The 24,702-nt window shown below is 44.8% G+C and overlaps 1 protein-coding gene across 2 annotated transcripts in view; it reads right to left on the bottom strand.

Moving 5' to 3' along the window:
• Positions 1 to 24,702, bottom strand: part of CCDC171 (coiled-coil domain containing 171) — a 135,174-nt gene that overhangs the window by 55,912 nt on the left and 54,560 nt on the right. Inside the window, exons 12-14 of one of the 2 annotated variants that reach the window (XM_088457322.1) lie at positions 21,053 to 21,142; positions 10,704 to 10,904; positions 9,918 to 10,085 (exon numbers count right to left, since the gene is read on the bottom strand). In XM_088457322.1, coding sequence (XP_088313448.1) covers positions 9,918 to 10,085; positions 10,704 to 10,904; positions 21,053 to 21,142 — 459 coding nt within the window. The remainder of the gene's footprint in view (positions 1 to 9,917; positions 10,086 to 10,703; positions 10,905 to 21,052; positions 21,143 to 24,702) is intronic. The other variant, XM_088457323.1, reaches the window with a different exon arrangement.

Genomic DNA, 24,702 nt, shown 5'->3' with positions numbered 1-24,702 from the left:
ACAGAGGAAACAAACTTCTATGGTTGGAAGCTCGTTGGATATTCAACTCAATACTATACAACCTTTTGGATTAAACGAGAAAATCTCTTGGAACATTTTCCGTTAAACGGATCTCGTCAACACAGGAATCTTCTTTCTTCTTTCTTCATTTGTACACTTTTTATTTTTATTTTTTCAACTTTCATTTTTTATCATTCACCTGCGTTCCACTTTTGTGTACATTTTCATACACTATCATACTCATCATCTTTATTCTCACATTTTTCTTTTACAACTCTACACTTTACACTCCACTTTCACTTTCATCACTTTTTATTTTTAATCACTGACATTTATCTTTTGTCACATTTGCACCATAGGCATTTTTTTGTCACTTTGTATTTTGCATTCCCATTTTTCTTTCTAGAGTCTCATTCATTCCTCCACTACACTCCATTTCATCATGACAACACATCGTCACACACATCTATTTTTTCTAGTTCATTTCACTTCTTTTCTATACATAGGTTCACATTATTTCTAATTTTTTTTTGTTTCAGTTTGTTTCACATGGATCCAATAAGATTTCTGTTGTTCGTGGTCATCTAAGCAAGCGGTTTCCTCCTCTTACACTCGTCTTTATGTCTATTCCATATAACATTGATGTAGATGGCGTAATGCTCTTTTCTTTCAAACTTATTAATCACCGTTAGTTTTACTTATTTGTTTTTATCTGTCTCAGGGCCAGCTCCAACAGCGCCTGATAGCGTCTGTGGTGGTCATGGCAACCCAGCGCTGACGACGCGTGACTCCATCAGTCCGCGACCTTGGGAGACCCGGGAACCGGACGGTGACGGAGCATCTGGCCTCGTTTGTGCACATAACGGGTGTTACTCTTTCTGTATTTAAGGCATGTTGTCTTGTTTTTCTCTTGTTCACACCTTGACAAAGGGGCTTAACGCTCCGAAACGTTGGTTTGCTTTATGTGACACTATTTAATATATTTATTTTGCTATAAGTCTCAGAGTGCCGCAGCCTTTTTTTGTTCTATATATATATATATATATATATATATATATATATATATGAACATACATATAAATACATGTATATATACATACATATATACCTACAGCCATGTCCAAAAGTTTTGAGAATGGCACAAGTATTGGTTTTCACAAAGCTTGCTAATTCAGTGTTTTTAGACCTTTTTGTCAGATGTTACTATGGTATACGGAAGTAAAATTACAAACATTTCATAAGCTTTGCTTAACAATTACATTAAGTTTATGCAAAGAGTCAATATTTGCAGTGTTGACTCTTCTTTTTCAAGACCTCTGCAATTCGCCCTGCATGCGGTCAATTAACTTCTGGGCCACATACTAACTGATGGCCGCCCATTCTTGCCTAATCAATGCTTGGAGACTGTCAGAATTTGTGGGTTTTTGTTTGTCCACCTGCCTCTTGAGGATTGACCACAAGTTTTCAATGGGATTAAGGTCTGGGGAGTTTCCTGGCCATGGACCCAAAATTTCGATGTTTTGTTCCCTGAGCCACTTCGTTATCACTTTTGCCTTATGGCAAGGTGCTCCATCATGCTGGAAAAGGCACTGGTAGTCACAAAACTGTTCTTGGATGGTTTGGAGAAGTTGTTCTTGGAGGCTGTTTTGCTATCATTCTTTATTCATGGCTGTGTTCTTAGGCAAAATTGTGAGCGAGTCCACTCCCTTGCCTGAAATGCAACCCCACACATGAATGGTCTCAGGATGCTTTACTGTTGGCATGTCACAGGACTGATGGTAGCGCTCACCTTTCCTTCCCCGGACAAGAGTTTTTCCAGATGCCCCATACAATCTGAAAGGAGATTCATCAGAGAAAATAACTTTACCCCAGTCCTCAGTAGTCCAATCCCTGTACCTTTTGCAGAATATCAGCCTGTCCCTGATGTTTTTCCTGTAAAGAAAGTGGCTTCTTTGCTGCACTTCTTGACACCAGGCCATCATCCAAAAATCTTTGCCTCACTGTGCGTGAAGATGCACTCACACCTGCCTGCTGCCATTCCTGAGCAAGCTCTGCACTGGTGGTGCCCAGATCCCTCAGCTGAATCAACTTTAGGAGACGTCCTGGCACTTGCTTGATGTTCTTGGACACCCTGAAGCCTTTTTCACAACTATTGAACCTCTCTCCTTGAAGTTCTTGATGATGCGATAAATGGTTGATTTAAGTGCAAGCTTACTAGGAGCAATATCCTTGCCTGCGAAGCCCGTTGTGTGCAAAGCAATTATGACTGCACATGTTTCCTTGCAGGTAACTATGGTTAACAGAGGAAGAACAATGATTTCAAACTCCACCCTCCTTTTTAAGCTTACAGTCTGTTATTCTAATTCAATCAGCATCACAGAGTGATCACCAGCCTTGTCCTCGTCAACACTCTCATCTGTGTTAACGAGAGTATCACTGACATGATGTCAGCTGGTTCTTTTGTGGCAGGGCTGAAATGCAGTGGAAATGTTGTTTTGGGGATTAAGGGCCTGATTCAGACCCGGTCGCAAGCTCTCAGGCCAATATGTATTCATAATATGAGACATTTTTTGTGCCATACAACATTCAATGTTGAATCATTCTTAAATATAATATAAAGATAATTCCATTTGGGAAGCAATCGGGAAGCCGACTGCCTATATACCGGCAGCCGGCTTCCCGACTGTCTTATCCCGGCAAGGGTGAAATGCCGGGCGTCTAGATGTAGACGCTGACCACTGACCATTCCGACAGCTGCAGATATCGTTGCCGCATGCATAGCACTGCCCCTGGCTGTTTTTTGGTTCCGACAGCCAGGGATTGTGCATTCAAAAAGCAATAAAGTTTTTTTTTCAATTAGCCGTGGATGCCGCTGGTGAGTTTCTGACCGACACATGCGCAGGATGCATTGCAAGCGCCGGTCAGAAGCCGAAAGAGGGCGAGTGCACTTCGGCAACCAGGTATTTTAACACTATCCCTCTTTGGAAAACCATCTGTTAATACATGCAGGCGGTACCTACACCTGCTTCCCCGTAATAAAAAAAAGGGAAGCAGGTCCACTGCATTTACAGCATACTAGCCTACCCTCCCGATATGATCGGCAGCCTCCCAAAAATCGGGTGTCGTTCCCAACTCCCCGGAAGAGGGAGCAAGTCTACCGGCCAGTGCAGCCCGCCCGCACCCCCCTGCCGGCGTTACCTCTTACCTGATCAAAGTGGCTGGGTCGGGGAAGCTGATGACACGATTCGTGCTGAATTGCTTCATCGTCGCCGTGATGACTTAATCACGCGGCCACGCCCCTGTTCCGCCCCCGAAAATGAGTCACGCCCCCTTCTCCCCCCACCACTGTGCCAAGCTGGCTGCCTCCTCCTGGAAGAGGCAGCCAGATTGCCGGCAAGTATGATTTACCGCATGACAGCCGCCACATTTATACATCTGGCCCAGTGTTACACGAGGTGCAGCACTCTTAAAATTTTGTCTCCACATATATTATATACTGGAAATTGCAGATTTCAGACACAGAAAAGCTAATAGGAAACAGAAGAGAAAAGAAATAAGAAGAAACAAGAAAAATACTTCTTAACAACGCTCACAAAAACTGCAGGCAGAAGTGCAATCATGTGGGGGGTTTCAGTGAGAAGGAAAAAAATGAATCTAAAAAAAAAAAAAAAAAAACTTATTTGGTGTGGTCCTATTTTTTGGTTATTCATTAATTTGCTTGGCAATTGAACATACTGAAATTTAACACACCGGGCGCCAATGTGGATTAACTTCCCCTTTCTTCTTCAGGGTCCATAGGAGGTCCACAGGGTTGACCTTGGGGTTATAGGTTGGGAACCAAATCCGGGCACCACGCAGTTAAAGCTTTCAGCTCCCAGGATGTACTTGGTCCACTCTCCCTATAACTCCGCCCCCAAGCCAGAGGCACTTCAGTTTGAGTAGGTGCCCGGCCGGAGTCTGTCACCGTTAGCGCAGGTGGGACCGATTAGTAGCCCCTAAGCTTAAATTTATTTTACGAGTTTAGATTTTACTTTTAGAACTCTTCAGAGTCGCAGCGTTGGACTGTCCATTGGACATCCAAGCTGCCGCTCCTACACCCCGCCAGTGCCGCAACGTCAGTACAGATCTGGGGATCGTGGCGGGACCCCAGAAGAGATCGCGGGTCTCCTGCCTCCGGTCTCTAGGGACAGACCGGAGGCGCTAGCAGCGGCGGCGGGCTCCCCCTCTGCGTAGGCAAACCCCGTGTGACCGCTAGACCACCAGGGACTTTAAGTTCGGCAGCGGGAGCCGGCGTCCCGGGGGTTAATTGCTAGCTAGGGGAGGCAGCCTTCCCTGTCTAACGGCTCCTCCCCTCAGCGCGACTTTCCAGCGTGTGGTCTGGCGTCTCTGAGCTGCATTCCTGCGTGGACCACGCTTCCTCTGAGGTCTCCAGGTGGCCATTTTCTTTTATGGAGCAGCAGATCTCCTAGGATGACAGTGTGTCGTCCAGTCCCCCTGCGTACCTCACCATTTAGGTCAGTGTACACAGCGCTATAGCCTCCCCAAACAGTGAATCTGTATAGTTGAATGTAGCGACATTTGCAGTATATTATATGTAATGTTTATGTATATATATTTCTGCATTGTATGCGACTTATGCTAGTGCTGACTGACTGTGCTTTTTCTCTCACCTGTCAGTATATATCTATCCCTTTTCTTTACAATCTGCTCTAATATAGATGTACCTAGGGTGGTTCTGAGACCTCACATATATATATTTGTCAATATTTGTGAGGTTTGTCACATACTGTTGCGTGCTGCACGTTGCCATATTTTAGATGGATTTGTGTGTTGCATACGCTGATAATGGGCCCCTGCAGCTAATCTTAGCGCCAGTCAGGACCAGTATAACGCCACTTGATATTCCCACATGGATGGTCAGTCAGATAGGTCTGACCAGGAAATAGAGCACGATACTGAACCCATTTTTGCTATCCTGCAAGTCATGTGCTGCAGGTGTGACTATAGAGGATTTGACTCAGGAAGGGTTGTGTGTAAGGTGCCATCAGGTGCGGGGCCCCTTACAGGACCTCCTTGGGCGGTTTGTTTTCTCAAGACCCAGGCCTCAACTGCGGATCGCCTGGTGGCCCCCATAGTTGTAAACCCACTTGGGGTTACCTCAACATGCTACCCTTCCCTCTCAGGGTATCTTGCAGTTCTTGCGGTTTACCCCTGTGACACAGACTATCGCTCCCTACCGGGTTTTTTAAATTCCCTCAGGTACCACAACGGTCTTTCATTTCCTTTGCAGGGATTACCACAACAGCCACCCTGGGTGGATGTCGTTTCTAAGGAATACAAGATGGCGTAATAAACACCCTGTGGTTACTTCCCAGTCTGCACTGCTGTCTAACACAGAGCGTCAGCCAAGGGTGCACTGGATGAGGTTTCGGACTCCTATCCCTTTCGTACGAGGGGGAGCCTAAAACAAGTATTATTATCCCTGCTTGGGTGATGGCAGTTAAGCCACATCCTAGTTATAGAGGATGTTGAACCTGCACCTAAATCAAATCACCCTCAGTTTAAGCATTAAAGTGTCTTTGGCTGTTTTCCCCCTTTGACCAGCGGGTGGATCACATGGCGGGGGTCTGGCAATACCCAGATAGAAGGTATCACAAAGCGTTTGGCCTCATGTTTCCCATTCCCTGAGGGTCATTGCATGTAGTAGGAATCTCCTCCTGGGGTGGATCCTCATGTTACTCATCTAATTAAGAGCGCTACTACGCCTCCCATCCCTGCTCAGGATACGTAGGTGGAAACTTTTCCTGAATTCAATATACTCGCTTTCAGGGGCTATTGCCTGTCCAACCGCGGCTATCGCATGGGTGTCTAATGCTATTGAGCGCTGGGCTGATGCATTTGTAGACCTTTTTCCCTCAAAAACTTCTGGGGATCAGAGACCTTTTGCTGCTTACATTCAAAATGTAACTTCACCCCACATCCATCCACATATCATTAAGCTCCCTTCCTGCCCACCTTGTACTGGCTGATTATCCATGTCCTGGTCCTATATTGCATTGTTCTGTAAGTCACTTGTCTACAACTTGTTTATGTACTTTGCAGGGCGCTACGGAACATTTGTGGTGCCATATAAATAAATGGCGCCACAAATCCATATGTTGGAGTAACAACATTGGATGCCAGTCTCCTAACATTCAGAGTTTCGGCTGCGACTGTATTCACCATCATACCCTATGGCTGCGCTCCTGGAAGGCAGAGGTAGACTCCATGATAGGCCTTAAAATGGATTACCCTATAATGGGGAGATCTTGTTTGGCCCTGACCTTGACAAGATTGAGCAACGTTTGCAGTTTCATATACTACATTTCCGCCTTCAGCTACTTCCACTACAAGGTCTTTTGTCCTCAGGGAAAGCCTAAAGGCCAGTCCTTTCCTAGACTGTCAGCATTCACCAGGGCAGCTATACCCAGAACCAAGCAGACCTGGAACTCCAGAAGCCCTGCTTCTAAACCTGAGGATACACCTTCAGCCTGACAGGACAGGCCTTCATCTGGGGGATCCCAGAGTGAGATACCGACTTTTTCAGTTCACCCAGTGCTGGTGTCAAGTCGCCACGGATGCTTGGGTAACTGTTGATGTCTCTCACGGGTACGCCCTCTCATTGCTCAGACGGCCTCCCCACGTTTTGTTACACAGGCCCTTCTTCAGACCTGAACAAGGCCTTACAAATCCAGAAAGCTATACAGACCTTGCAGTAAGCAGGGGTAATTATGCCAGCCCCACTATCTAAGCATGGGACTGGTTATTCTACTTTCTTTCTGGTGCTGAGGCCGAATGGTCTTCATTGGCCTATCTTCTCTCTGAAATCCCTGAACCAATTCCTAAAAGGTGCCTAGGTTCAGGAGGGAACCACTATGCTCCATCATCCGAGATATGGAACCTGGGGACTTTGTGGTGTCGCTGGTTATTCAGGACGCGTACCTACAGGTACCTATAGAGCACTCTCGTCAGCGTTAGCTCAGGTTTGCTGTGCCACAGCAACAATTCCAACTTTCGGGCTCTGCCCTTTGGACTGTCCACAGCCCCACCGGGGTTTACCAGATTTATGGCTTTTATGACAGCCCACTTGTTAAAGGTACTCTAAAGCCATTTCCAGTTAACCATTGCTATTGTTCCCAAGCACGGATGGTTAATCAATTGGGGAATAAGTCCTCCATGAATCCCTCACAGGGTATGGTTCATCAGGTGTTATTAAACTTGGTAATGCGGGTTCTGGAATCCAGGGTGTCTACCTTCAAGGAAGGGTGGCATATGCTCAGTTTCATTCCAGGCCTTTGCAAAAACTGATCCTCTCCAGATGGAACGTGTTTCTCCGTCGGATCACTATTTAGACGATGATGCTCTCTCCAGAGGTGCGTCTGTCTCTATCTGGGTGGCTATGGCCATCTCATCTCACCAAGGGTCGCCCCTTTTTGGATCCCGATCTGGGTACTCCTTACAACGGACGCTGGTCTCTGGGGCGCAGTGACAGGTCCGCACTCCTTTCGGGGCAGTTGGACATCTGTTGATTCCACCCTGCCACTCGATTTATTGGAACTTCAAGGTGTCTTGGGCCCTTGCTCTGGCCTAACATATACTTCTCGGTAGACCTGTATGGTTTCAGTCCAACAATGTCACAACTGTGGCTTACATCTGGGAGACACTCGAAGTTGGACAGCAATGACAGGAATGTCACACATTCTGACATAGACCATGGGTCTCCTCCCGGCCATCTCTGCAGTTTCATTCTGGGAGTTCTCCATTGGGAAGCGGACTTCCTCAGCCGTCACGACGTGCATCCCGGACACTGGTCTCTTCTCCAGGAGAGGTTTCTACTCCTAGTGAACAGAGGGGGCCTCCCAGAGGTGGTGCTCATGGCCTCCTGACTATCACGCACGGCCGGTGTTCAGTTCCAGAACTGGAGGTACTGAAGCAACCTTCGGTGATGCGTTGTCAGTGAAGTGGTCCTTCCAATTTGTGTACCTGTTTTCCTCCGGTCTCCCTTCTTCCTTGAGTTCTTCGGAAGTTCAATCGAGACGGATATACTGTCCTGCTGGTAGCTCCAGGTTGATCCACACGTCACTGGTTGTTAGATTTTCGGAGTCTCTCCATCGACACTCCGTTCCTGCTACCTTAATATCTGGACCTGTTGTTTCAGGGTCCTTGCCTTTCCCTGGTCTTGGATTGTTTGTCTTTGCCTGCGTCCCTACTGTGGTCCTACAAATTCTCTGGCTCTGTCGTCATCGGGATGTTTTGAGCGTGTCTGCCTGCCTTTGCTGGGATCTACCACAGAAGGTGGCATACATAATCCTTATGGTATCGTACCTATAGCTACGATCCTCAGGTGTTTAGGATTTCCAGATGTTCTGGCATTCCTTCCAGCTGGCTTGGGTCTGGCCCTCCGCCTGGACTCCCTGCAAGTGCGGGTCTCTGCACTGTCAGTATGGTTCGGATGTGGAATTGCTCCACTCTCAGGTATTCAGACCCTCCTTAAGGGTGTTTTCTGAATTCTACCTCCCTTTATCCCCCCCTAGGGGCTCCTTGGGATTTGGCAGTGGTTCTTTGTGCCCTCCTGGAGCCTACATTTGAACCACTAGTTTTGATAGCCCTTCCTTGGTTTATGGCTTGGACTCTCTTTCTTATGGCATTTGCATCTGCCAGGAGGGTGTTGGAATTGGGAGCGTTCTCATGTGGCTTGCTCTTCTGGATATTTCACCAAGACAGGATTGTGAGTCGCACTTGCCCTGTGTTTCTTCCTACAGTGGTTTTTACGTTCCATATTATTCTGGAACTTATTGTACCGACATTTCAGTCACCAGTCCTCTCGGCTGGGGTGGCCTCATTGACTGTAGTTCGGCCTCTCAGGATTTCTGTTGTCTGTTCAAGTTCCTTCGGGAAATCAAACTCCTTATTTGTGGTCTCTGGATTTTACAGGAATGGATGGCCGGCCAATAGGCAGACATTGGCTAGATGGCTTCGTATGACTATCTCAGGGGCCTACACAGAGGAAGGCCTTTCTGTTTCGGTTGATGCTCATTCTACTCGAGCTGTGGGCCCTTCGTGGGCAGCTCGCTATGGCGCCTTGGCTACGTGGGTGGCCACGTGTTCTTCTGTCCAGACCTTTCTAAGGTTCTAAGCATTGGTTTCCTTTGCCTCTCAGGATGCTTCCTTTGGGCGCAGGATTCTCCTCTCAGCGCAGGAGTGTCCCCACCCTTAAAAGGACTGCTTTGGGACATCCCCAAGGTCAACCCTGTGGACAGTGAAGAAGAAAATGAAAGATATGGTAAGAACTTACCCTTGTAATCTCTCTTTCTTCGAAGTCCATAGGGTCCACAGGGCACCCGCACAGAAGCACCTGGCTTCATATGGGCTGTGTTACTGGTCACCGTTTCCCATCTCCTTCTCTGTGAGTGTGATTCTTGAGTGTTTCAGTCTTCTCTCTCTTTCTTTCCTCCTCCGGCTACTTACAAACTGAGGTGCCTCTGGCTTGGGGGCGGAGTTATAGGGAGAGTGGACCCAGTGCATCCTGGGAGCTGAAGGCTTTAACTGCATGGTGCCCGGATTTGGTTCCCAACCTATAACCCCAAGGTCAGCCCTGTGGACCCTATGGACTTCGAAGAAAGAGATAACAAGGGTAAGTTCTTACCATAGCTCTCATTTTTATATTGTTTTTATTTATATGGAAGCAACAGTTTCTCTCTTAGTTTATCCACTAGGCTGCCAGGCGCCATTGTGATTTAACCTTTTTTATACTTTATCTAGGTTTATGGTTATTTGGAGATAACATCCACTTTTAAATTAAATATATTTTTTTCATTTTATTTTTTTTTAGACACGTTTCATTCCTTGCAAGTGAGGTGGACATAAATTTACTATACCTTTTCTTTAGCTCGGATCAGGTCTGAGATCAGGACATCTACATTTTCCTGCAAAACCACGCAGAGTTCTGGCCAAGAAAAATTACCCAGCATGCACTCCGGTTGTTTTATCAGCACACAACCTGCTACCAGGCGCTGGTATAAACAGTGCAGGAATGATAACGTCTCCTGAAAAGTAATATTAAAGTGTAACATCTTTAACTGATCTATAAAGAGAGTACATTTTCTAAAAATATGTTTTAGCTAATTTAAAATAAAACACATTTTATTTTTTCCTTATGTGATGCACAATAATTTGAATTTCATCGCCAAGTATTTATTGTTTTATTTCTCCTCTTCTTTTCGACTCTACCAGTCAGCAGAATAATGAGCATGCTTACTCTCAACAAAGCGGCCTACTCAGGTGGGTATATGTTAGAGATGTCAGGCATGCTCAGATTCAGCTATACCTGTTTACAGAGCAGACAGCAGGAAGGGCTCACACAATAGCCCCTTTCTCCTAAAGGAAAGGAAGTCTCTCTGCCAAGGACCAGCAAGCTCTCTTCTCCCAAAGTTTACTGCCCAGGAGTATCAGACATTAAATAAACAATAACAAAATACACACATGAAAGCAATAAGCCAAACTATACTATGCACATCTCTGCATACTAAATGACTGTGAACATTCATAAAACCCATTTCATTTAAAATTATTTGATGCATATACAGCAGTAAGTTTTCAACAGCAGCTACAGTTTTTAACAACAGCCTAGATGGCATTTGATAGACAACATTATTAGTGAGTACCTCTTTATCCTTCTGGAATGCCCTGGTCATCTTTTGTATCTCACTGTCAGATTCTAAGCCTCTCCGTTTCTCCTTCTCCCATGCATCTTGTGCTTTCTCGAGTTCCCTCTGCAGTTGGGCTACTTGAGACTCTTTTTCTTGGTAAATTGCAGTCAGATGACGTAACTCCCCCTCATAATCCAATTGCTGAGACTGAGTGCTCTGAAGAACAGGGACAATGAGAATGAAACATTACCTGGGTATATAATAAATATAGCACTCTTGGGTGTGCTATCGAGATCTGATATACACATGCCTTGGGATTCGGTCAACCACCAAAGGAGTGCGTATAGAAAAGCATGACCGCTCACCCAACAGTGGTGTAGCTTTCTTATAAAATTACCCCTGTCATGATGAAATTGTTCTACATGGAAATGAAGTAGGGTGAAACATATACAGAACAGGAGGAAAAAATTGTTCAGAATAGGATGTTTCATTTTAATTATTTTTTAAAAATAAACATTTAAATGGATAACAGTGTAAGTGAATAACACAACTGAACATTCAGAATAGGCTGTTTAAACAAGTGAACATTAATGACTACTGTCACTTTAAGAAAGGTTCATTTTGGCAAGAAAACATGTTGTACTGCCATGAAGTGATTAATGCTTTACAGTGTCAAGAACTGCTGAACTTTAAAGTGGGAGTTTAACAGTAGTCATTTTAAATGGTTGTTCGTTTTTTGTAGTTATGTGCTGCTTTTCTTTGTGAGTGATGGTATTGTTTACACTTGTGGAGTGAAACAGCTGTGGGCTTTGTGATTAGGTTTTGGTCACAGTTAGAAGTATTATATTATATTATATTGGGGTAGATGGGAACTTCCAAACATACAGCAGCCAGAAAATAGTACACCAGTCCATCGTTTCCGTGTAATTAGCCGAAGCTAGTTTATTGTACAGGTACAGTAAAAGAAAAACATAAAACAAAATCCTAACCCGTCACAGCTTTAACTAAACACACAGGTTCCCGCTTTCAAAAGTGGTAGGACCTAATGCCCCTACAAAGACATAGGCATATGCACAGTACTCACGTTCAGTATATCAGTGTCTCTTAACAAGCCAACTGCCTGTTTCCCCAGTTAGTGAGACACTGTGTAACAACCCTGACACACCTTTATCAGCCTCTTACAGGTGCAAGTACTAATTAGCCTGTTCTCAGGCTGAAGACGTGAAGAGCCAAAATGGGCCAAATGGATGGAGCCCGCTCTCACTCTCCATCCATAACCCCAGGAACCCTTAAGACACTTTCAAGTCCGTTTTGCAATCACAGACATTTTCCTGGGGTATTAATATAGAGTATACAGGTAAAAAATCTGGGACATATATCTTACCAGTGCTTTTGTCACAATCTATATATTACATACATAACATTAAAACCACCTGGCTAATATTGTGTAGGCCCCTCCTTCTGCTGCCAAAACTGCGCTGACCCATTGAACAAACGTTAGCAGCAGATTCTTTAAGTCCTGTAAGTTGCAAGGTGGGACCTCCATGGCTCGGACTTGTTTTTCCAGGGCATACCACAAATGCTCAATCAGACTGAGATCTGGGGAATTTGGAGGTCAAGTCAACACCTTGAACTTTTTGTCATGTTCCCAAAACCATTCCTGAACATTTTTTGCAGTGTGGCAAGGCGCATTATCCTGCTGAAATAGGCCACTGCCATCAGGGAATACAGTTGCCATGAAGTGGTGTACTTATCTGCAACAATGTTTAGGTAGGTGGTACGTGTCAAAGCAAATTCCACATGAATTCCAGGACCCAAGGTTTCCCAGCAGAACGTTGCACAGAGCATCAAAATGCATCCTGGTGTCATCTCTTCCCAATGGTAAATGAAGCACACGCACCGTCCACATGATGCAGTAGAGTGTTGGGCATGGGACCCCGACGGTCAGGATGCGGACGGTCAGAATACAGACAGCTGCTTACAGGGAGTCAAAATCCTGACAGATTTTTTGTAAGTATTATAACCCTTACCCTCTCCCAAACCCTCCCCTCCCACAGCGCAATCCTAAATCTCCAGACCCTAATACATAACTCAGAAATCTGTCGGGATTCTGACAGATGGGATGTCGCTGTCAGTGTTGTGACCACCGGCATCCCATAGCAGAAAAGGTGATTAATCAGACCAGGCCACCTTCTTCCATTGCTCCATTGTCCAGTTCTGGCATCTCGCATATTCACTGTAGGCACTTTTGGAGGTGTACAAGGGCCAGCATGGGCACTCGAGCCGGACTGCAAATGCAGCCCCATATGCAGCAAGCTGCGATGCACTGTGAGTTCTGACACCTGTCTATCGTATGATCAATCTATGACAATTGGAGATATGAGAAAAATATGGGATCAATTTAATCCCTAAGTGCTCTTGACATACTTTTATGTAATAAATCATGCTCATTAAGGGAAAGATTTTGAGAGTGAGTGAATGACGCTCTAAAATTGTGAATTCCAGTTACCAGGGCTGTGACATTTTATAAACACCTGGCAGCAGTGACATAACATCAGACCCTGAAATATAGGATGTATATTCACTTTTAATAAATACGTGCTGGTTGTCCTTGTTCTGCAGACACCTACCGGTTTCAGATATATAGAATATACGATGTTATGAGAAAACTATTACATTGATATAACCGGACATCATATTAATAGTAACACAAGAATTGTTTTTATTGGAAATAATAAACATACAAAAAAAACCATAAATATTTCATTAAAATATTTTATTTTTAGAGGAGACATTAAAAGTTATATTTTAATTTATATTTATTGTGGATAATGGGACATTAATAATTAAATTTTTTGACATTTAGTGAGTTAATCTGAGTCCATGAGAGCCCCAATACAGGAATACTTCTTCTTTCTTCTTTCCATATGTTATAATTATTCCTGGGTGCACCTCCCTACTGGTATTGGAGTAATATTCCATATTGAATTTGATAGGGAAGGGACGATATACCAATTACTAATTTTTGATCAGTGTTTCTTCCATATTATATTACCTGTCTATCATAGTCAGCATTAACTTTTTCAGCAAATTGTGCTGTAGTAGCTCATCTCTGGGATCAGACCAGACGGGCTAGCCTGTGATCCCTGCGCGTTTCAATGAGTCTCGGGTGCCCATGACCCGGTCGCAGAGGTACTAACCACTGCATACTAGGAACACCCATTTTATATATATATATATATATATATATATATATATCCTGTCCTATTAAGTTTACATTTGATATTAACTCCAGTACCGTACATTATTTAGATGTTCAGTTGAGATTGATTGAGGAGAAATTAACTACTGAATTATTCAATAAGCCCACGGATAGGAATACTATCCTACATCATGGCAGTTGTCATCCTAGACCATTAAAGTATGGGCTACCCTATTCGCAATTTCTCCGAGCTCGTAGAATTTGCAGTAATGAGGAAATTGCCCTCAAACATATTGATTTAATGATTGATAAGTTCCGTCAAAGGGGATACCCCAGTAATGTCTTGTCGGCAAAAAACAAAGCCCTTCGAATTCCTCGGGGTGAGCTTTTGAAATCTAAGAGTATTGATGAAAATGTTGATCATAGGCTCCCATGGGTGAATCACTTTCATCCTTGGAGTAATAAAGTTGCTAGTACTACTAAGAAATTATGGCCCATTGTAGGCACTGACCCAGAATTGAATCTCCATAATACTCGGATCATGCCTTGCTATACGAGAGGGCGCAATCTACGTAATTGGCTTGTGAAAACGGACGTCACTAAACTATTTTCTAAAGAACAGGAACGTTTTTTACGTCCTAAACTAGGATGCTATAAATGCTTAAATTGTTTAACCTGTAGGTCACTTATTACAGGACAAAGTTTTTGTCATCCTTATAGTGGTAAAAGATTCTTTATAAGGCATCATGTTACATGTACTACAAAATACATAGTTTACATGATTATTTGTCCTTGTAGATTCATTTATATTGGAAAGACCGATAGGACCCTGAGGGAATGTATGGCAGTGCACAGATCCGCCATTTGGGCGGCACTGACCTCAGGTAATAGCGATCAGCCGGTTGCTCGTCATTTTGCAACCAATAAACATAATCTATCTGCATTACGCTACATGATAATTGATCACATCCCAATGTCTCCACGTGGGGGGGATAGATCACGGAGATTACTCCAATGTGAATCCCGTTGGATTTTCAGGCTAGATTCATTGGCTCCTAGAGGACTGAACGAAAGTTTGGGATTACACTGTTTTTTATAAACAATATCTGGGTTAGCTCTGATACTTTATTACTAGTTTATATGAAAGGATTAAGGTGTTTGCAGGTTACAGGTATATTTATGAATATTTTATAGATATTTCATATTATGGGTCCTTGGTGGTTGATCACTGTGAGTTGGTAAATGTATAGTGTGTATATATCAGCTAGCACTAGACTGTCTATATGACCATTTTACTACAAAATAGTTAGGGACTTGATGTGATTTGCCTCTAGGAATCTGACTACCGATGCTTCTATGTTACCAAGGATGATTGTTGTACTCATCAATATTACATTTAGTATAATGAGTTTACTGTATTTTATTGTGCTGTTTATGATTTAAGATCATTTAACCATGTGTCAATATGGTTTTTATGTACAGGTTTCCAGTCGCGCGTTGCCCGGGTAACCGGGACGCTACTGAGGGGCGTTCTCCCTGATCTCTGAAGCTGACGCATCATCAAGCGGCACCAGCATGCTGATCAGGTGATGTGACATCATGACGGGGCGACCCGATACCGGAGGCCGGGCGGCTCGGACCTCACGTTGTGATGTTTGTGAGTATTGATATGTGTTGTTTGTATTATGTTACTTGACCTTGATGATGGAGTATTAAAGTGGCTCCGAAACATTGGTGATATCCCTGTGTTGAAGCCTTCATTTGCTGTACAGAGTGCCGCCTGCTTGGTAATATATATATATAACACAGATAGCAATGGCAGCGGCACTCCTCAATAAAATAATCTCAAAACTGGCTCCCAAGAACCTAAGTCCTTTACTTCAACGTTTCAATCTTTTAAAGATTTTCAGTTTTGAGATTATTTTATTGAGGAGTACCACTGCCATTGCTATCTGTTTTGTATTGTATTACTTGCGGAGGGCACCCATTTTTCGACTTATGAGGAGGAGTGCCAAGCCTTTGCGAGATATAGATAGATAGATTTTATTTTTATATATATATATATATATATATATATATATATATATATATATATATATATATATATATATATATATATATATATATATATATATATATATATATATATATACACACACACACATATATATACATACACACACACATATACAGTACATACACATATATATGTGTATGATCATCATCATGCTCCCGTTTATAGAAGATATAGAAAAAGATCACTTACAGTTGGACACATATGTGCACCAGAAGTATATAGGAAAAGACACAACCGCCACAAAAACTATATTTATACCAATATTAAATACTTTTCTCAGAGTCCATTGGGCACGCTGAAATACTAGGGTATAAAGTGTAGTACTTTTAAACTAAACTCCAAAAGCTCAAGCCCTTTCCCCTCTATCTAACAGAAGTTGTTTCAGACTTCAATATGTTTCTAAATTTAAAAAAGAAAAAAAAAAGAAAGCCCAGAGGACAGAACAAGAGGGAGATTAGAGAACTAAGTTCTCTAACAAAAAAAGGAACAGCCCGATTCAGACCTGCTCGCTAGGATGCGTTCGCACGCAGCCAGCCAATGTTTGCATTCTGCGCATGCGTACGCATCGCAGTGCGCTTGTGCAAACATGTCCATGCGATCGCGAAGCGCTCGTTGAGCATAGACACCTCGCTAGAATGAGTGACAGGAGAAGCACTTTGTGGGTGGTGTCACTGGAAACGGGAGTGGTGGTGCGAACGCAGGAGTGCCTGAGCGTCTTAACGCCGTTTCAGAGGCGCACATAATTTAGACGCAGTGTCATAGTACACGTCACATGGCTGAATTTTACACTGAAGCGCTCGCAGTGCTTGCACTTGAGTATGGTCAACCACAAGTGCTGCGTAGGCATCCGATGGTACTCGATATTACCGATAGTTGCATACACTTCCTGGAGATGACGTGCATGACTGGGCGTCTTAAGACAGGCTAGTGGGCATCTAGTTACACACCACGATCACACGCTAAGACATAGTGGGCGTACTAATGCCTTTCCGAGCGATCGCGGGATTTGCATTTGCTGGCTGATTGTGAACGCATCTAGCGAGCGGGTCTGAATCGGGCCCAATGTTCCCAACATGGAGAAAAGTGAAAAAACAAGGGACAAGAACTGAAACAAGAACGCAAAGTGAAGGTGCCCAGTGTCTCACAATGTACTTAGAGAAATAATTTAACAGGAGCACAAAAATACCATTGTCACCCAATGTCCCAATCCCAAAGCTGTCCTTACGGGAGGGAACTCTAAGAAATTGTGATGTAAACTAACATCTTTTGCCACAAAAATGTTGAATCTATATTTCTTTACATTTTTGTAATTTTGTGAAGGTGCGTAATGAAGATTAGGTGGTTACTCAACCAAGTACCTAAGGCTCTTACCGATTTGGTAGAATGGTCTCTAACTAGCTCAGGAACAGGATCACCTGCCCCATTGTAAGCCTGGAAAATTACAGAAGAAATCCACCTGGCACCTGTCTACTTAGATGCTGGAGAATCTCTCTCAGAGGTATCATAAAAGACCAACAAGTCATGTGTCCTATTGGAATTTCCATTTCCTATGGATACTTAATGTCATTACAGCATCCAGAGAACTAAGAGAGCCCAGTCCTGTCTCCAAAAAAATGAGAAATGGAGACCTACAGGACAGAAAGCTCCGAAATGTGGTCTTCCAAGCAAGGAATTTTAATTGCACAGAATACAAAAGATTCAAAGACATACTGTAGGGCTGTTAACACCAGGATGAGATCCCAAGAAGCAACAAAAGGGGCACTCATCACTCCCTGAAAGGTCTACATTTCAGTTAAAGCCAGGGCAGGCGCAATGTGGTGAGCAGTGCAAGGGGGTGCCGGGCTGGAGAGGTGCGGCATCTGCTCTCTGCATCTGATCATGTCTCCTCCCCTTCCCCTGTCCCCTCTTCTGCCGGGCCACCTCCCCTTCTGACCCTAAGCACCTACAGGCATTCTCCTTAATTTAACACATTTCAACCTATTGCCTCACACATTGCAGTCAGACACCTTGCCAATGGAGCCATTTTCTCCTACAAATGAAGGCTGTGAATGCTAACTATATGAAGCTGCTTCAAATTCTCCTTAAATTAAAATACTGTCACACTCGAACCTATCACTTTACAGTCAGACACCTTACCAATGAAGCCATTTGCTCCTGCATTATAAATCTGTGAATCCTAACTATATGAGGGCGCAAATTTATAGTTTGCAGAGGGGCGCAGAACACTCTAGCACCAGCCCTGGTGAACAGCAGTAACAGGTCCAACCGAAAAGAAGAAGTAGGAAACCCCATCCTATCACACCGGGCAATGTAGATTTGTGTAAATTCATGGCAGAAGCAGGCTTCCTAGCCTCCAACATGGTAGAATCATAGTCAGAAAAACACTTACTACCTCATTTAGAGCTGCTCGCAATCGGCCCGATCTTTTGCGAACACGCATGCTTTAGTTCTGTGCGTGCGCAAACTACTCTGTGCAATCGCGGCAAGCTCGCTCGCCCAGCAAAGACAGCCCGGTGAAATGAGTGACAGGAGAGAACGTTTGTAGGTGGTAACAGGGGCAGGACACTAATAACAGGGGTGTAGAGGTGCGAACGCCGGCGTGCCTGAGTGCTTCAAAGCCGTTTTTAAGGCGTGCATAATTAACAGGCAGCGTCATAGTACACGTCACATGCCTGTCTTTTATACTGAAGTCCTCGCAGTGCTTGCGGCAGGGTAAGGCAACCACAAGCGCTGCGATCGCAACCGATGGTGCTCGATGTAACAATGTTTTAATACACTTTCTGGAGATGACGTGCGCTAGTGGGCATCTCTACATTCGCTAATGGGTGTCTGCATACACAGAGCGATCGCTCGCACAGTCAAAGTGGGTGTGCCTATGCCTTGGCGAGCAATCGCTTCCCATGTCGTCACTTTGACAAATTTCTATACACTGGATGCGAGCGATTGCATCTAGCGAGCAGCTCTGAATGAGGTCCTTAGCTTGAATGCTCGAGGCTGTTAAAGTCAGTCTAAGTAAACCCTGCTGATCTAAAGGGTATAGATTTAACAAGTCTGGTATTGCAGGTAGGTGCCACGATACAATGCTTAGATGTCTGTTTACCAATATTCGTCAGCATGGTGCCATCAGAACCACCCAAAATGTCATCTCTTTTTATCTTCTTGACAGCTTCATATCCCTTTGCCTAAAGGAGTGTTCCTCCTTGTGGTTCAACAGAAAAAACCATCATGTTGACATCTGGCTGACCCCACCTGTCCACAATTTGCAGGAAGATTTTCAGGTGAAGAAACCATTCCTGAAGATGAAGGATTTGTCAACTCACAAAATCTGCTTATCTGCTTCCAAATGCCCCATACACTCAACTGGAAAAGACGTCAATTACTTGGTTGGTTTTTTTTCTGCCTATCTCATGATTCTGCTTGTATCTCCAAAGCCAGAACACTATCACAGAATCCTGCAATCAAGCTTAGTTCAAACTTCTGGATTCCAGAGTCGGGATTAAGATAGGCATCGGTATTTCACCGCCTATCTTAAGTCGGGCTTCTCCATAGGGATTTAGACATCGCGAACCACCGGTTTCATAACTGCATCCCTGTGTACGATATATATCTTTCTGATCCACATCAGAATGATATATTGTATAGTGTGTACACAGCTTAAGCCTTGAGCCCAACCTGGCTTGTCAGCTGTTGTACAGAAGGATTTGGATTGAGAGCTCTAGCATAGAAAAATCACTTCCCTTGTCATGTGCAGTCGGGGTGAAAGAGGAAGGGAAGGAGAGAGAATCCCTACTTGTGTCTTTAGTGCGAGTGGCAAGTTGAGTACATATCACAATAGCCTTAGCTAAAGATCTCAAATAGCTGAGCGCAGCCGTTGGTCCTCCACCACACATGACATGGCATAGGGCGTCTGCTCCAGACTGGATACAGGGCAATTTAGAGAGGCATCTAGAACAGGCTAAAACTTTTGCTACTGTCCTTCCTCAACATGTTGTGTAATCCCATTTATCAGTAAATGTGACTTTTTTTTTTTTTAATATAATAAATGTAATTAAAATTGAACCTTTCGTTTAGCTCTTTAAATATTAAATGGAAATCTTTTTTACAGACATTCAAATGGAAATGTCAATTATGTAATACAAACAGACAGCTTCAACTTCATATAATACGAGGGTGGATCCAAAAGTCTGTGTCCTGACGTAGTAGATGTCACCCCGTATTGATTTTCTGTATGTATGTCTAGAGGTCTTAGAAGAACATTGTGGAAAATTACAGCACAATGCTTATTTTATTTTTGCAGATATTGATTAATAAATGGAACAACATCACTAAAAGTTGAAAAACGAAGAATACTGAAAAATTTAGAAAACTGAAATTCGAGCCGTAAATAAATAATTGCAGATGAAGATGACGCTTACTGAAATTTACACTGAAGCTCAAGGAACACATTCGTGGGAAGACTTTTGTGTCTGGTGACGATGTCATGACTGCTGTACAGAACTGGTTTGAGGACCAATCATGAACTTTATGTTTAAGGAATCAAGAGGTTGGAGCATTGAATGGAGGAGTATACTGAAGTAAATGAGACACGTTATTCATGGTGAGGACACTGACTTTTGGAACCACCCTCGTGTAGCCGTGATGCTAATGATTTAAGAACTATCAACAAGGGACTCTCCAGCACCCACAAGAGATAGGACCACACACTAACTATACTCTCCAGGTATCATGGGATGCAAGTTAATGATATACAAAACACTATATACAGAGGCATATGCATATTTGTGGCGCCATATAAATAAATGATAATAATAATAATAATAATAATAATAATAATAATAATAATAATACTCCTTTTTATGTGTGCATGCGGAGTATGGAAATGAAAAACAAAATGCCATATGTCCAACTCTAAATAAGTTTTGCTATTTTCAATGTTTAGGTTTGCTTTTTAATTTGATGAATGAATGTTCATTTCTTTTAAGATACAGAAGTTCCTGGTTACTGTTTAACAAATACTCATCTTGGCTAAAATAGAAAGAAAGGCAAAAATATACATAATCTAAAGAAAAACAGTGGAATGTGTACCTGAAGATTTCTAGACAGAGACTGTATCATCTGTTTGGAAGACTCCAGTTCTTCTGTCATCTCGGCACAGACACGATTTTTTGTTTCCAACTGTTTGAAAATAGGAAATATTGTATTGTAAGTATATGCATAATAATCCATTCACAGCAATGTCTTTCAGATGGCACATGAACTGCAAACCAGTGGCGTCACTATGAGATTGCGGGCAGCACCGGGTGTCACCCTCGGAGGGAGTGACACCAAAATGCTGGCTCCTCCTCAGTGACAGGAACCGAATGCTGCGGTGTGACAGTCTCCTGCAACACCCAGCTCCTGTCACAGGTTCAACTCAGACAGTAGGCTCAAGGTTGATAAATCAGAGGGGTGTGTTAGGATCAAGTCCCACACCACTCAGTATTCAAGACGGCAAAAGCCTGCCATATAATAGGAGCCACTCTACAGGACTTCACATTGCTTTGTCAGCAGCTTTTGATTCACAGCTAAAAATATTCTCATTGATAAATCTAAAAACAGAGAAGGCATATTTTCTCCAACAACCTAAACAGGCAGACTAGAGTATTTCTGCAGGCCCTTTACAGCAATCAAATTGTACATTTCTACACTGTAAGCGATCATTACATATTTTATATAAAAATATAAAAAGACAAAACATTTTACTGACTGTCTTTTTTTCAAGCACACACTAATTTTAGCAGCAGCAAGACAAGTAGGCAAAAAACAAGAGATATGGTAAGAACTTACCTTTGTTATCTCTGTTTCTACGAAGTCCATAGGGTCCACAGGGTGACCTTGAGGTATAGCTGGATCCTGGATCCTCGGGCACCACGGAGTTAAAGCTTTTAGCTGCTCCCAGGATGCACTTGGGTCCAACCTCTCCTATACCCCGCCCCCGAGCCACAGGCACCTCAGTTGGTAAGCAGCCCAGGCCGGAGGAGGAGACGAAACAGAGAGAAGGAAGACTGGAACACACAAGAACCATACTCACAGAAATGGGAGACGGAAAACCGGTGACCAGTCACAGAGCCCATATGAAGCCAGGTGCGTCAGGGCGGGTGCCCTGTGGACCCTATGGACTTCGTAGAAACAGAGATAACAAAGGTAAGTTCTTACCATATCTCTTGTTTTCTACTTCAGGGTCCATAGGGGTCCACAGGGTGACCTTGGGGATGTCCCAAAGCAGTCCAACTAAGGGCGGGGACGCTCATGTGCTGATAGGAGAACCCGGCGCCCAAAGGATGCATCCTGAGAGGCAAAGGTGTCAAACGCATAGAACCTCAAAAAGGTCTGAATGGAAGACCAGGTGGCCGCCTTACAGAGCTGAACAGCAGAGGCGCCACGGCTAGCAGCCCAAGAAGGGCCCACGGACCGAGTGGAATGAGCCTTAACAGAGGCTGGAACAGGTAAACCCTCCTGCATATAAGCCTCAATAATAACAGAACGAAGCCAACGGGCTAGAGTCTGTTTGTTGGCAGGCCAACCCCTCTTGTGAAAACCAAAGAGGATAAACAAAGAATCCGACTTCCTCACAGAACTAGTCCGGTCCACATAAACCTGGAGTGCCCGGACAACGTCTAAGGAAGTCTCCCCAGCCGAAAGATCAGGTGACTGAAAGGCTGGTACAACAATTTCCTGATTAATGTGGAACCTGGAAACCACCTTAGGCAGGAAATCAGGACGAGTGCGAAGCACCGCTCTGTCCTGATGAAAAATCAGAAAAGGGGGACGACAAGAAAGCGCCCCCAAATCTGAAACCCTCCTGGCAGAAGCAATTGCCAAGAGGAAAACAGTTTTAAAAGTTAGCCACTTGAGCTCCACTGACTCCAAGGGCTCAAAAGGAGGACCCTGTAAGGCCCTAAGAACCACCGCCAAATCCCACGGGGCCACAGGTGGCACAAAGGGAGGCTGGATTCTCAAAACACCCTGGAAAAAGGTGTGTACGTCCGGCATAGCAGCGATCCTGCGCTGGAACCACACCGACAGACCAGACACGTGTACCTTCAGTGAAGAAAGACGTAATCCTAAGTCCAAACCGGACTGAAGGAAAGCCAGAATACGCGAAACTCGGAACACCTGGGGATCATAGTTTCTGGCCTCGCACCACTGAAAGTAAGTGTGCCACACTCTGTGATAGATCCTCGCGGAAGCAGGCTTGCGCGCCCTCAGCATGGTGGTAATAACGGAGCTAGAAAAGCCCCGAGACCTCAGGACGGCTGTCTCAAGAGCCACGCCGTCAAAGATAGTCGACCCAGATCCGGGTGAAGACAGGGCCCCTGAGACAACAGGTCCCGCCGTTGAGGTAGGAGGTACGGAGCGTCGATGGACAGGCTCCGCAGATCGGAGTACCACGGCCTTCTGGGCCACGCTGGGGCCACCAGGATCAGTGTGCCTCCGTCCTGTTTGAACTTGCGCAGGACCCGAGGCAGCAGAGATATCGGAGGGAACAAGTAAGCCAGTTGAAACAGCCATTTCACCGACAGCGCGTCTATCAGACTTGCGCCTGCGTCCCTTGTCCTTGACCCGTACACAGGCAGCTTGTGATTGTAACGGGACGCCATCAGGTCCAGTTCTGGCAGCCCCCACTTGTCCACGAGTAGTTGGAATACCTCTGGATGAAGCGACCATTCCCCGGGATGCACATCGTAACGGCTGAGGAAGTCTGCCTCCCAATTGAGGACTCCTGGGATGAAAACTGCCGAGAGAGCTGGAAGATAGCGCTCCGCCCAAGCCAGGACGCGGGACACCTCCGACATCGCAGCTCGACTGCGAGTCCCTCCCTGGTGATTGATGTACGCCACCGTGGTGGCGTTGTCTGACTGCACCTGAACGGCCCTTCCGTGAAGAGCGGTGCCGGACGACTGCAGGGCTCTGTATACTGCCCGCAGTTCCAGGATGTTCATGGGAAGAATCGCTTCCTCCGCCGACCAACGACCCTGAAGTGACAAGGAGCCTGTCACCGCCCCCCAACCCCGGAGACTGGCATCTGTCGTGAGCAGAACCCATTCCGGGATCCAAAAGGGGCGCCCCTCCAGGAGATGCGCTGTCTGCAGCCACCAGGCTAGGGACAGACGCACCTCCGAGGACAACACCAGCATCTGAGAGCGGATCCTGTGTGGCAATCCGTTCCATTCTGAAAGAATCAGCCCCTGCAGGGGCCTGGAATGGAACTGGGCAAACTCCACCATGTCGAATGCCGACACCATGGACCCCAAAACTCTCATCGCTGAGTGCACCGACACTCTGCCACTGCTCAGACAACTGTGAATCCGCAGCTGTAAGGAGGAGACCTTCTCTGGAGTCAGAAAAATCCGTTGCTGACGAGAGTCCAGCAGGGCCCCCAAATGAACCATCCGTTGTGATGGGATGAGGGAGGATTTCTTCCAGTTGATCAACCAGCCGTGCGCCTGTAGACAAGCGACCGTCAGGTGGAGATGCTGGATCAGTACCTCCGGGGAGCTTGCCAGCAAGAGGACGTCGTCTAGATACGGTAGCAACCGTATCCCCTGGCTCCGAAGGTGAGCCGCCATGACCGCCATCACCTTGGTAAATACCCTTGGTGCCGTGGAGAGACCAAAGGGTAGAGCCCTGAATTGGTAGTGGTTGTGGAGAATAGCAAACCGCAGAAACCGTTGGTGCGATGTTGCTATAGGCAC

This window comes from Taudactylus pleione, unplaced genomic scaffold (genome assembly GCF_031769625.1).
Source record: "Taudactylus pleione unplaced genomic scaffold, aTauple2 ptg000757l, whole genome shotgun sequence".
NCBI lineage: Eukaryota > Metazoa > Chordata > Amphibia > Anura > Myobatrachidae > Taudactylus > Taudactylus pleione.
This window is presented reverse-complemented; position numbering and strand designations above follow the sequence as displayed.